Here is a 14,568-nt window from a genome sequence, read left to right as displayed (position 1 = left end):
ATTTTACTGTATCAGGTTTCTAATATAATTAAGACCGTTATTTGTCAATTAAAGTGATTTGGAAGGCATTTTACTAATCATATTCCTTTTAGTGTTAGCTTCAGGCTTAAATAATATTACATAGCATTTGGGAGCAAAAATGCAGAAAAGTAAACCAAAACTTGAAGCTAAGATAGCAAATATTTCAACAGCTACAGTGTACTTTCCAGGGGAGCTGATATAAGCAGGGACAAAAGTAATCCATACAGCACAGAATATTAGCATGCTGAATGTAATGTACTTGGCTTCATTAAAATTGTCTGGCAATTTACGAGCTAGAAAAGCAAGTATGAAACACAAAATGGAAAGTAACCCAAGGTACCCCATTACAGCATAAAAAGCTACTATTGATCCTACATCACATTCCAGAAGGATTTTTTCCTTAAAATATGAAACATTCTTTTTTGGAAAAGGTGGTGACAGTAATAACCAGAAAATGCATAATATCAGTTGAATGCCAGGGCAAATAAAAACACATAAACGTTGTACAGGACCAGAATATTTCTTTACATTATTACCAGGTATTGTGCTTCTAAATGCCATTAAGACAACAACTGTTTTTCCAAGAAGACAGGAGACACAACAGACAAATGTAATTCCAAATGCTGTGTGCCTTAGCATGCAAGACCAGTTAGATGGTTCCCCAGTAAAAGCCAATGAGCAGAGGAAGCAGAACGTCAATGACAAGAGAAGAAGGAAACTTAGTTCTGAATTGTTGGCCTTAACAATTGGGGTATCCTTGTGCCAGTAGAAAATCAGCAGTACAACTATGGATGTTATAGCTCCAAATAAGGAAATCACTGTCAACAGCAAGCCCATATTTTCAGTGAATGAGAGAAATTCAACATTTTTTAACAGGCAAGTGTTCCTTTTTTCATTTGGCCAGTATTCAGAATGACACGTGAAGCAATCAATGGCATCTGAAAAAACAGTAACAAAATAGTTACTGCATGCTTGAATGTCAGAGGAACACTACAATACTGAGAGAAAACCCATGCAGACACAATGAAAAGGTGTCCATTCCACACGTACAGGAACTTGAAAATATATGAGGTGGCAATAATACTTTAAACAACAGAAATAAGTTCAGTTAAACCTGTAATATTTAATACAATGCATGTATATGTTTAACATCAGGGTGGCACAATTTTCCAGTGGGTAGTGCAGCCACTTCATAACACCAAAGACCTGTGTTCAAATGCCTGCTCAGTCATTGTCTATGTGGCACTGACATTTTTTTCTCCAATTAATACAGTTTGCAGTGACCATGTACATTTGAGTGTGGTGGTTTGTGTGTATCAATGTGTCTTTAAATGAGCTGACATCCTTTCCAGAAATGGTTACTTCCTAGGGATGATTTACCTGTGAAACCTGTATTCTTATTAGATAGGCAGCCCTATACTAACTCCATTCCTTTTAGTTGTATTCGGACCCAGACAGAACATATAATGTAGGGCTGTTTGAAACATTTACATTTGGTAGACACCTTTATCCAAAGCAACTTTCAACATCTAAGTAATAATTGGTTTACTTTTCTTTTTAATTTTTCCAATTGGAGCATAGACAGGTAAAATGACTTGTTCATGGTCACACAGTGTTAGTAGCGGGATTTCACCCCAGAAGCTGTGCTATGCTGGACTGGTAACATCACTTCAAGAGAGGCCCACTGAATCAACAAACTACTTTAAAGGGCAGGCTCAGTTATGGGATGCACTCTGGACCCCCCGGTTGTAGTAGTGAAGGAGAGAGTGCCATTATGATCAATGTTGCATATCCTGTCTTTGACACATTAACATTGTCAAGAAACACTTCTGGGGCGTCTGGGGCTAAATAATTCCTTGCTGAAACTGTGCCAAGGCAGACATTTCATTTGTTTTTGCTCATTCTTGTGTGTGTTCAGATCATAATCTATCAATCTATCTATCTATCTATCTATCTATCTATCTATCTATCTATCTATCTATCTATCCATCCTCAGGGCTTGAAGTAAAAACCTTAACAGTTATGCCACACTACCTGCTTCTTGTTCCCAAAATCTGAGTGGATACAACTTCTGAGCTACACATTCTCTATGCAGGGTGGCACGGTGGCGCAGTGGTAGCGCTGCTGCCTCGCAGTTAGGAGACCTGTGTTCGCATCCCGGGTCCTCCCTGCGTGGAGTTTGCATGTTCTCCCTGTGTCTGCGTGGGTTTCCTCCGGGTGCTCCGGTTTCCTCCCACAATCCAAAGACATGCAGGTTAGGTGGATTGGCGATTCTAAATTGGCCCTAGTGTGTGCTTTGTGTGTGTCCTGTGGTGGGTTGGCACCCTGCCCAGGATTGGTTCGTGCCCTGTGTTGGCTGGGATTGGCTCCAGCAGACCCCCGTGACCCTGTATTCGGATTCAGCGGGTTAGAAAATGGATGGATGGCATTCTCTATGCATATATCTTTTTGTAGAAATTTAAAATCCTGACTAGTTTTGGACCTAATCATAGTAGTCCTGTACTCCTGCTAGGGCCCTAAGCATTTCTGGGCCAAAGGTGCACAAAACATGAACATTTTATTTTAAAAATATCACTGCTACTACTAATTTCTGCATACACCTGTCACTAAACAGATGCCCAAACAACCTCATTTGAAGTCTCTGGATCTGGAAGAGCAATGGCTATGATTCAAGGCCATCCTGGTTTGTTAAACTCCTCCTTGTTTTTTCATCTAGGATCAAGGCAACAACATTTTAGAAGAGCAGGAGTGTTATCCAGTTGTCTTTAATGGTAAGTTGTATGGAGTCTTTGTTTCTTGTAGGGTTAATTTTGGTAGATTACTCTATAGGCATAGTTCAAAGATCAATTCACAAAGACTCTAAGGACCATTACTCAGTACATATTTAATGGGAATGACCTCTAGAGCCTGACTCAGAGGGGTGTGGTACTCCAGAACATGCTTGGCTTTCATGGTACCCATATGTCCCAGGCGGGTGCGTCAAAAAGAAGTGTCAGAGTGCAACTAGATAGGCTCACTAGTGAAAATGTGAATGGTGACTGTCAAAAGCAGTACTGATTAGGTTGTATGCACGTAAAGCGTGGAGCTACCCTATATGTACATCTTTCACTTACCTGTCAAAATTATAGTAACAATAGAGACCTCTACATTGACAACATTTTTACATCAGCATTTTAAAACTGCACTTTAATTAAAGCTGCTTTCCAAAAATACACCTTTTTGTATTGGTAAATTAGAAATTTTAATACACTTTATATCTTTAGTTATAATGTCTTTGTCTGTTGTAGAGAAAAAATGCAGTACAACCAGCCTGTGATAACTTCTCAATAAATGAACAACTATTTACAAATCCCTTCTATTAAAGCATGTTAAAATAGCCTTAATAAGAAAGGTAGGAGCCACTGTAATATTAATAGATTATTTGATGGGAAATTATTTTCACAGATATATCTAAGAAATGTAAGAAGAAAATTATAGTGCCCAGAAAAAAAAATGCATGGTGCTAAAAAAGTTTAAAGAAATTCTGTAAAATTATTATTATATATGTAATTACTACAGGATTTTAAGGTAAAAAATAAAATGGGAGCAATGTTAATAGTAAAGAACAAAAGAAAAATGAAAAACTTACAGCATGTTAACATAACTTCTGAAAATGAAACCCTACTGGTATATGAAGAAACATAGAAGGACCACCTAAAGCAGAGGACACATATTACATAAAGAAAACTACCTGTGCTGTTACTGATTTCCCCTTCAGCACATGGTATGCAGTCAAAACAGCAAACAGGTTTTCCTTTCTGCACAGCTTTACGTGTGCCAGGGAGGCAACTCTCACTGCACACTGACTCAGGCCTCTGCAAAAACATCATTGAAAATGTAATAGTTGACATATTTAATTTAATAGGTACAACTGCACTTAGGAATCTTACACAACTAACATAAATACATTTAAGCAATAATAATATTACGTTTAAATGAAAAACCCATTTATAAAGAATGAAGTAGAATGAAGTTTACATTTTATAATTTCTTTCATTGGCTTAATCTAATTTATATTCATGATTGCCAAAACCTTTTCCGATAAGATCATTCTCAGGATAGAAACCAAGCTCAGATGGGGTGCCGGTCTATAACAGGGCACAATCACAGACTCACAAACACATGGTAATTGTTAATATTAGGTTATTTAACTTTATCACTTAAGCAGATTCAATATTTATGTGTTAAACTGTTAAAATTTCATATGCAAAAGTCATTACCTTCCTATGTAGAAATCTTGCCTCAAATAAAGTGCAAAAAAACCTAAAGGCAAAACTTAAATTTGGAGTCATCTTAAATACATTTTTGGAAAGCAATGTATAGCATATTCTCTCTCTCTCTCTCTATATATATATATAAATATATATATATATATATATATATATATTATATATATATTGTGAAAAGGCACTTTATAGCGCCCAACCCGGCACAGACTACGCAGAGGCACGTGTTCACACTCAATACTTTTCTTTTTTTTCTCTTCAGCCGTGGGCACACGTCTTCCCCGTGTCCCACCGGCCCAACACAGTCCCAAGCACAAAAACCCACACAAACCAACACTTTCCTTCCTCCACCACTCCTCCCAGGCAACCTCGTCCTCTTCCTCCCGATTCTGGCCTTGATTGCTGGGAGGCAGGCCCTTTTATACCCCACCTGGAAGTGATCCAGGTGCCTGACCAGCTGGTCTTAATTGCACCTCCGGGTGGGGCTGATAAACCATCCAGTGTGGTGGCTGGTTCTTTGCAGCACCCCCTAGCAGCCACCCCATCTCCCAACCGGGCTGCTGTGGTGGACTCCATGTCCCATGGAGCCACGGGGGAGATTGAGGAGAGATCCACGACCAGGGAGACTGCCCCCAAGCGCCCCGGGGGAGGTACTGCCATGTCCATGATGGCTCCCCCGGGACGTATGCAGCAGAGGCGTCCCAGCCGGGCATGGGACCCGGCTGTCCGTCTCAATATATATACTGTATATATATATATATATATATACAGAAGAAAGAGAGAGATTATACAGTATCTAGATACAGTATATTATAAGGCATATTGTGCATTACAGTATATACAATGCCATTTGTATAAATCCAAAATCTGCTAAAAACATACAGTGAGTAGTTTCTCTAAAGTATTTATTAAGTTTCACTTTTAGATTTAAAATCAGAGTAAAACAATATTAATTGAGCATCAATAAACACACCGAATGTGCATGTCTTCAACATGTGGCTTTAGCAGATGTATGGCACACCATGTTCTTTTCAACCAATGAAAGAGATGGATGACAAGTTGATTAAATGTTTTTTAGCTAGTGTAGGAAGAAATATTATGCAAGAGTAATTACAATTATGTACTTAGACATACAGTCATACAGATAATTACTATGTAATAAATAAACTATATTTAGAGACCACTATGTAAATTACCTTAGGTAAATCTAAAAAAACAAGAAACCTGTTGAATTACTGCAGCTGTGTAGACAAATTACAAGTGGCAGTGATTGTAAATACTCCATTATCATTTCATTAAAGTACTAATATAGAATGTGAATGATAAAAAGTCCAGCCTTCCCTTTATGGAACCTGCTTACTCCAATCCTAGGACTGTGAGGAACTGGGGCATCATTTGTAAAGCTTGCATACACAGAAAAAGATGCTTGAAATGTGTGTACACAACTTTCCATGCAAATGTCAGGATTTATTAAAGAAAACATGTGTGTGTGTTTACAGTAACTCTGACCCATACATATGCCATATTTTAGAGAAACTGGGACATGACAAAGGGAAAAAAGAAGCAAACTCTACATAGACAGTACTCAGGCTCACATTCAAATTCAATCTCATGAAGCTGTGAGATTGTAGAAGACACTCACTGCACCACCATGCCATGAGAAGATGATAATAATCTATGCAAAATTATATATATACTGTATGTTTTAAGTCTTACCTTATCCTTACCAGTAGCCCAAATAATACTAACATTATTCATTACAAACTGCTCTTCCACAGGCAGAGATGCATCATAGAAGCCAACTGTGATAAACTTTGTGAGGCCTTCTTGGTCATTTTGCCAGTTCACTAACTCATATTTTGCTGTAGGATCTCCATTTTCATCAAAATGAACTCTCTCCCCACTTTTGGTAGTGAAATTCACAGTCTTTAAAAAATGTGTTACCTGTTTGACAAAATTAACTTATTTTAATTAGTCTAATACATTTCTCAAGTCAGAAATCTACAGTGTATTTTAATATATTGTGTGACATTACACAACATATTATCAAAAATATCTCATTAACAAATGTAATATTTTCCTATGGCAGTCTGGTCTGTGCATTACCCTTATTTCTTACCTGAAAATGGAAGGTGTAGGTGAAAATGAAAGGATGCTCATTAAGACCACTAAGAGAATCAAAATGAAACAAGCTAAAGGAAAACCCTACGGTTCAATAAAAAATGAAACAAGGGAAAGGAAAACCCTACTGTACATTCAAATTGGTGAAAGCAGAAAATTAAAGATGTTATTACTTTTTTACTTTTCCTGAAAATAATTTTGGAAACCTGACTTTATTGACAACTAAGGATTATATATTATTTGGGAGAGTTTGACAGGCTGACCATTAATGGAGCTGACAAAGTCAGACACCTGAAGATTCATTTTTACCTGCCATGATAGATTATTGCTTTTGGCAACCAGCTACTTAATAAAACAAACTGGACTTTACAAATCTTCATCAGTTTCAGATGACTCCTTTCTTCTTATGTAATACGCTACCGTGGCTGTTTGTTTGCCTGTCCAGTATTTTAAATCACCTGTAACTGGCAAACCGTTTCAACTTTTGACTTTAAATTTGGTACACATATACTATCTGCTTTTGCGGTGATGATTTTTATTACTCTTTTTATTTTTGTTTTATTTTATTGTAGAATCAACTCTCTGCAGCGCACAGCAGGGTGGCCGTGCAGCGCATGCGTATGGGCGCCGTTCTCATTCCCTACCACCTTCGCTAATCATTCTTGAGGCAGACTGAAGACTTAATTGCCAGCTTAAGTGAAAAATTAAAGAAAACATACTAAGTAATTGCAACACAAAAACTAACTTAATCAGTTTTAACTCAAAAAGATGCCAACGAAAGAAGAGAAGCAGCGGGCCGCAAGGGTGAAGAAAAGAAGAGCTACTCAGGAAGCAGCAAGCGCATCAACCTCTGAGCTAACGAATGTTAAATATAGACAGAGAAAGAGTATGAAAACTATGAATGCTCAAGTCAAGTGTATTCACTGAATGTTATCGTGCAGTACCCCGTTACTGGTATATAATATTTAGATTCTGTGACATATAATAATTCTTTGCATTTATATAGCGCTTTTATCACTACTCAAATCACTCAGCAATTGCAGGTTAAGGGCCTTGCTCAAGGGCCCAACAGAGCAGAGTTCTTAATGGCATTTACAGGATTCGAACCGGCAACCTTCCGATTGCCAGTGCAGATGCCTAGTGTCAGAACTAATTGATTAACAGCACAGATTACCATATGCAAGCTTTCAAGGCAGCTTAGGCCCATTCTTCAGGCAACTTGTATATATAAAATGACAATATGCAGAAATAATATAATTAGAATGATATGTAAAAATACTGTATATTAATCTGATATACAGTATATATTCCAAAATTATCTGATATTCTTTGAAGTACAGTGAAATCTAAACAATTTTAAACATAGCAAATATATATCATTTGACATCCTAGTTTAAAAAAAAAAAAGTATTCAAAAAAATTAACTAATCACAAAAAGAATCATCTTACTTGCCATGGTTCAAATGCTGTCTTATTTAAACATTTCTTGTCAGTAAAAGAATCTTGGGTATCTGAGCATGAAAACAGATTATGAAGAGAGTGGGCAACAGCATAGACTGCCTTATACACATTGTTAGAAATTCTTAGTTCAGACGTGTCAGTATAAGTGTTGTTTAAATTTATTAAGCTTTCAGATCCTGAACATGCCTTTGAATAGGTCTTGGTATCATGGGCTGATAAAGTACAGCTGAAAGCTGCCTCCCAAAATTCTTTCAGAAGTGCATTTCCAAAAACTTCAGACATTTGCAGGTTTATCAAAAATTCTTTCAGCCCTGTAATTACTGACTTCCTAATTGTAAACCCAATGACCCCACCCAGGACCTGGAAGCTCTCTTCTGTTGCCAGTTGCCTGGAAGTTACCCAAGATTCACTGCCTATCCACTGTAAACCAGTGACATTCTGCAAGGCTATTTCTTGGATCAGCATTTCCATCTCTCCTTGAGCCAAGAAAGCAATTATAACTTTGGAAGTAGACTTTCTGATAATATTCACTGTTTTAGCAATTTTTTCTTTACTATCACTTCTGTGTATGGCTTCTGAATATTCGATACAGACTCCTTCCCTTTGAGCTGCATTCATAAAGGTTGCCATTCCAAAGTTTCCATAATCATTGTCACTTCGTATTGCTCCAACCCAGGTCCATCCAAAATGCTTCACAAGCTGTACAAGGGCTCGGCTTTGATAGTAATCACTTGGTATGGTTCTAAAAAATGCAGGAAATTCATTTTTGTTGCTCAAGCAGGCACAAGTAGCAAAGTGACTAATCTGCAATGATGGCAGATGGTTAAATATGACAGTAAAGAATGACTAATCTAAATTAATATTTTAAAGCATTTTAAAGAACAAACAGTGTGGTATATGGTTTACATGGAAAAATTTTAAGCATGTTATATACTGTATAAAAAATTCAGTTTTAGGCAGTCAGAATGGTGTAGTCAGTAGAACAATTGACTCTAAACCAAATCGTTCGTTCAATACCTCCTAACCTCTTAAGAGATCTGCCTGTTCTTCAAATGTAAAGTCATTTTGAGCACAGTGTTGTGGGAAATGCAATTTAAGTAACGTGTTTCACATAGTGTTAGGACAAAATGTTTATCCGCAGCTCTATTCCAACACTCTCTTAATAAAATGTTCTTAAGACTCCAGCAATATATAAGTGTAAGGAATTAATTTAACAAAGGCATCTTTAGAGCAAACTTCACACCTAGTCAATGATCAGATTTATGTTAAAAATCCTTTGTTAAATAATACCTTTATCGTGTATGAATGAATATGCAATAGTTGTGTTAGCTTATACAGTTGCTGATAGCATGTTAATCTATTACAATTAAGTCCATTTATAAAATATTAGATCATACTGTATTAAATTACATAAAGATATACCTGATACTTCATGTGAAGATCACGGGCTAGCTAAGGGTTTGCAAACATTTACATTTCTGTAGTTTACATGCATAATTCCACAAAATAGATCAATGTTACAATAATTTATCAGATGTTATAAATGTAATAATCTTTGCTACATATACAGACACTAGCTTTTTCATTGCAAGCACTATACCTCTTTATAAAAGTATTGGCAGTAGTTTTACAGGCAAAAGTAATTATTACAGGTCAAAATACTGTATGTCTGTATAATATAATGACCCCATAAACCTAGAAAATATTGTGCTATGTCACTATATTGTTAGGTTGACTAAATCACATTTCAAGAAATGATCAGTTGTCTCACCACAGGGATTCGAAATGGTCCAATTGTGGCAGTCATTGCAATGGTTGAGGAAGATTCAGATTCTCCTATAATAGCATGGATGGTTGATGTTTTTGTACAGGATGAATTAGTAAATGTTTCGTCTTGCCCATTTACTAAGCCCATTGTTGCTCTCAAAGATAAAGGTATGAAACCACAAGTATCATAAATCTTATAGCCGAGTGAGATCCCTGGAAGCAGTTGTGTGTTTTTGTTTATTTCTTCAATGGCAAAAATCATAGTTTGGGCAAATCGAAGTTCTCTGAAATTTAGACTATGAATAATTAAAAGATATAAAGGTTAAAAAAGCTCAACAATAAGTAGAACATGCTTAAATTTAACAATTTGCTATTCAGAAGATGTTAACAGACGAGAACAAAACTTAAAAATCAATACATGTTTATTAAGCCATATTCATTTCTTTCATTTACATTGGTATGATATAAGAGCATTGTTTTATTAGTAAGATTTTTCTCCATATTTCAGACTATTCTGGCCAATATTGAAACATGCTCAGTGATTTAACCAACCTGTTGCACTTGGGAGTATCTGGATAAGTGTCAAAGGAAAACTGTGTACTGGAAGCTTTGCTGTGTATTGAAAATGCTCCTCCAATTATTATGTGTCCATCCTTTGATAATTGTGGAAATTCGGCTTTTCCCCGCAGAGTGCAGAAGAGTTTTTCTGTAGATGCTTTCATGAGGGAAAACAGCAACACAATAGGCCAGTGGTACATCTCAACACTTTGCCTCAGTATAGCTTACAACACAACAGTTTTATAGAATACCAGATCCCTGGGGTACCTGGATTATGTAGATTAATTTTCTACATTCAAATCTCACTGGATTGCTGATTTTATTCTTAGCAAAGAATCAGATGTTATTGTAAAACCATCACTTTATAATACACAGTGGCACTTACAGACTTTACTAAAAGCAGAGACTAACACAAAAAATTGCACCTCTGGAAAATCAATATATTCAACTCATTGAAACTTTGAAGTTAATATTTTATAATTCTAGACTATCAATTACAACAGGTTCATAGAGACAAAACTATCAGGGAGAAAAAAAATCTTATATCAGAGTAAGGGTGCTATTATTCTATTGCTGTTAATATTGTGATTAAAAAGCAGTTACACATTGAAACACTTGCAAAATATGCAGATACATTTAGTAAGATTAAAAAAGCACTAAGATCAAAAGCAATTAAAATGTTTTTAAACATTTGCAAACTATTAAAACATTTTTATAATATCTTACTTAAGCAGTGGTCACTGTCTGACCACAGACTTGCTAACATTCACATTTCATACTTGTGCAATGTAGTTAGAAAGAAACAATATATTTTTGGGCAGTGAAAGTGAAATTTATAAAGTGCTTGACAGTATTTAAAGTATTTAAATTCCTAGAATTTTTGTCTGACATTAAGATTTCATTAGTGAAACACTAGGGCAGACACTAAAGTATGTGTTCAAATATATAAACAGTGACTTTCTTGTATTGTAGTAGATGGTACAACTCTGTACATACCAATTCTGGCTGTGCCATAATCTAATAAAAAGGGATTGCTTGTCTTTTTAATTATTCTATTTTTGTTGTTTATTCACATTTACTGGCCATAATCCTCTCCTTTCTTTCTCTCTCTCACATCCTGTCACTAATCTTGCAATGTCTGTATGTTGTGCTACAACTCCTCGTTTGTTAATTTAACTCTATAATAAAACTTTGATAATTGTATATACACATTGTGGACCCCAGGGGTGCGTACTGCCACCCAAACCCGTCACAGACATGCAGAGACATAAGCTTGCCACACATCACACGTTTATTCATATGGGGAAGCGCTTTTTATTCTGCTCCCCACAGCACAGTACACCAAATGCACAGTCCAACACAAAAGCCTTTCCTTCTTCTTCTTTCTCTGCCTTCACTCCTATACCAGCAAGCTTCATCCACCTTCTCTCAACTGGCTCACCAAGTAGTGGTGGCTGGCTCCTTTTATAGGACACCCCAGAAGGACTCCAGGTGTCCAACAAGCTTCTTCCGGCAGCACTTCTGGGTGTGGCAGAAGTCTGCTAAATAGGACTCGGGAAACATCCAGGAACCCCATGGCAGTGGTCATGGGCCCCAGCAGGGCGGAGCTTCCACACTGCAAACCCGTGACCCCTCTGTAAGCCGGGGGGTCTGCCCTATAGCATGCCAGGGTGGGGGATAATGTCCTGAATAAACTGTTCCCTCTGGTACTTCCACTATTGAGGCGTTTGCCACAACATATATATAAATATATAAATATTAAATGTGCATGTAAATGTGGTTACACACACTACACAGGGGTTGGTGCTATTGCCTAATGCCTTTTCTCTTCCTCCCTCTGCAGATGCAGTGATTAATGCATGCATCCCTATTCATGTCACTTCTGTTTCCTAACCAACTGAATCCGCCTCCTCCTGTCCTCCCAAGTCAAAACAGGCTCCACTGCCATGTTGATCTGCTTCTCGCAACTGAAAGAGGGCCCCTTGGTGGATATTTGCTGAATGGTAGACCAACCACATGTATTACCTGGTAGGTAACCACCCATACAATCAGGTCGGGACTCAGACTACGAATGCAATAAATATATATATATATATATGTGTATATATATATACTGTATATATATATAATATATAAATGTAACTAAAATTTCAATGAGCCACTTTTACTACAAGATGGTGTTGCCCAAGATGATTTGTGTTATTTGCACATAAATTGCTTACACTGTTAGTATACTTAGTGTCTTTAAATTTAGCATCCAATTTACCTCCACAAATATTGCATCACCAACCATGAAGTTGTGATATTTTGCTTGATGTGTCTTATCCACATATAATTTAATTTTTTGTGTATATACTCATTATGTCTATGTATGTCTTTTGTTTTCTGGATGTCCACTGTCTTTTGTATTTTCTTTTCCATGTTTAGTAGCTTAGTCATCCAGAGATAAGATTAGCTGGGGTTTCACCCGATGCTCTGTGAGGTGTTGATTGATATGCTAGAAAAATCTCTCAATTTTTTTTCTTTTTGTTGCCAATGATCTTAAGTCCCTCTTTAAGTATCTGTGAAATCTTTTACTACTGATACTACTTTTACTGGACACCCAAACTGTGCAAAAAAGAACTATAGCTGATGACATGTGTAATACAATAATATCCTCAGGGTATGATGTGTAATAATCTGTGACCGTCAATATATAGTCATTCTGAATAGGACCTACCAGGTCAGTGTCCAATATTGTCCCAGGCCTTTTAGGCAATTCGAGAGGATAGAAAGGTTGAACCTTATGCAAAAACTGATTTAACACACAAATGGGACAATTCCTGATAAGCCTTCCAATATTACCGTCAATGCTGAGCTAATAAAATTTACTTCTCAAGTAATTTTGTATATACAACTGCTTGGTGTGTCTCGAGCTATTTGCAATGTTTGTCTGATTTTTGTTTTAAGTAACACAATCCTCTGTCCTCTTTACAGCAGTCCATCATAAAAATATAACTCCATACTACAGTACACCTGTAATATGCTCCTCTTCTGGAGCAGGATTAAGACATTGTCCCTTTTTTAATATGGATATCAAGGTTCCTCAAAGGTCAGTGCATGCATGTCATTGGTGGCAACTGAAATCACTCTGTGACAATAGGTTTCTAAATAACCATTGTCTTCTGTGTCTTTTAAAAGAAGACATAACAGTGAGTTTTTAAGACTGTTCTTCCCTGCTATATGTTCAATTCTATAATCATTTGGCTGTAATGTCAAAGCCCTACTATCCGAGGTGTAACTGTGTGGACTTTTTGGGACTTAACATGCAAAAGAGGGGTTTAAGATATATCTGAAGAATAAGCTTACTCCCCATAAATATGTCCTAAAAAGTTCCACAGCCCAGGCACAATCCTCATGCTTCATTTGGGAATAACTTGTGCTGGTGTCAGTAAGCAACTAGCATAAGTCACTGGCTTGTTCTGCCCATTGTATTTTCTTTGAAGAAATACTGCTCCCAGCTGAAATAATGTTGATCCATGGTTCAGCTCTGACACTCATGTGGGTATTGAGAGCATTTTTGGCACTGGACTGTGGTAAGCATTGATGCTCTGACTGGTCTGCAGCTATGCAGCCCCATACACAGCAAGCTGTGATGCCTTTTGTGCTCTGACACTTATATCTCATGGCCAGCATTAAGTCTTTCAACAATTTTTGCCACAGTACCTCTTCTGTAGGATCAGACGAGATGGGCTAGCCTTTGCACACATCAGTGAGCTTTGGGCACCCATGATTGTGTTGATGGCTCACCGGTTGTCCTTTCTGTCCTTCTTAATAACAACTGCATAAACACTACTCAAGACCTGCCATTTTGGAGATACTCTGACCCAGTCATCTAGCCATCACAATTTGGCCCATATCAGTCACTGAAAGTTGCTTGCCCCTTTATACTGCTTCCAACATGACACCTTCAAAAGCTGACTTCACTTGCTGCCTAATATATCCCACCCCTTGATGGTTACCATTGTAATGGGATAATCAATGTTAGTCACTTCATCTGTCACTGGTTTTAATGTTGTGGCTGATTGGCATATAAATGTGGAGTATATGTATACTGTGTATATACTTATGGGTAGTCATCAACCATTCAACTTATGACCGCTGCCGTCTCTCACGGGCAAATAACAGTTTTACACTAGCTTCATATGCCATGACTCATTCATCTTGATCTCAGTTTATTACCTGCAGCAGTTTTGACTATGTTCCATTACATTTGTCTTACAATTATAGGAATTAAGGCAATTGACCTTAACACAAATGAAGGTTATCTGTACTAACCCCTACTCTCTCTTCTGTTTCCTTTTCCGGTGTCCTTTATCTACTGAAAGCACAGTGA

The 14,568-nt window shown here is 37.1% G+C and overlaps 1 protein-coding gene across 1 annotated transcript; it reads right to left on the bottom strand.

Annotated features, from left to right (window-relative positions):
• Positions 1–48: 48 nt before the first annotated feature.
• LOC120531360 (extracellular calcium-sensing receptor-like) lies at positions 49–10,393 on the bottom strand. Its single transcript, XM_039756735.1, has 6 exons — positions 10,188–10,393; positions 9,640–9,931; positions 7,857–8,672; positions 6,003–6,230; positions 3,752–3,875; positions 49–959 (listed from the first exon to the last, which is right to left on the bottom strand). Exons 1-6 carry the CDS (start codon positions 10,391–10,393, stop codon positions 49–51), a joined length of 2,577 nt encoding a protein of 858 aa, XP_039612669.1.
• Between the last annotated feature and the right edge of the window lie 4,175 nt (positions 10,394–14,568).

Source organism: Polypterus senegalus, chromosome 1, assembly GCF_016835505.1.
Source record: "Polypterus senegalus isolate Bchr_013 chromosome 1, ASM1683550v1, whole genome shotgun sequence".
NCBI lineage: Eukaryota > Metazoa > Chordata > Cladistia > Polypteriformes > Polypteridae > Polypterus > Polypterus senegalus.
The sequence above is the reverse complement of the archived record's forward strand: the minus strand, read 5'-3'. Positions and strand labels throughout refer to the sequence as shown.

What these genes read in the sequence shown, in the direction of transcription:
- LOC120531360 (XM_039756735.1), bottom strand. Translation starts at nt 10,393, where the DNA reads ATGTACCACTGGCCTATTGTGTTGCTGTTTTCCCTCATGAAAGCATCT. An exon ending in GGGCTACTGGTAAGGATAAG is followed by an intron (nt 3,876 to 6,002) that starts GTAAGACTTAAA and finishes ATGTTTTTGCAG; the next exon opens with AGGCCTGAGTCAGTGTGCAG. An exon ending in GGAAATCAGTAACAGCACAG is followed by an intron (nt 960 to 3,751) that starts GTAGTTTTCTTT and finishes CTGTTTTTTCAG; the next exon opens with ATGCCATTGATTGCTTCACG.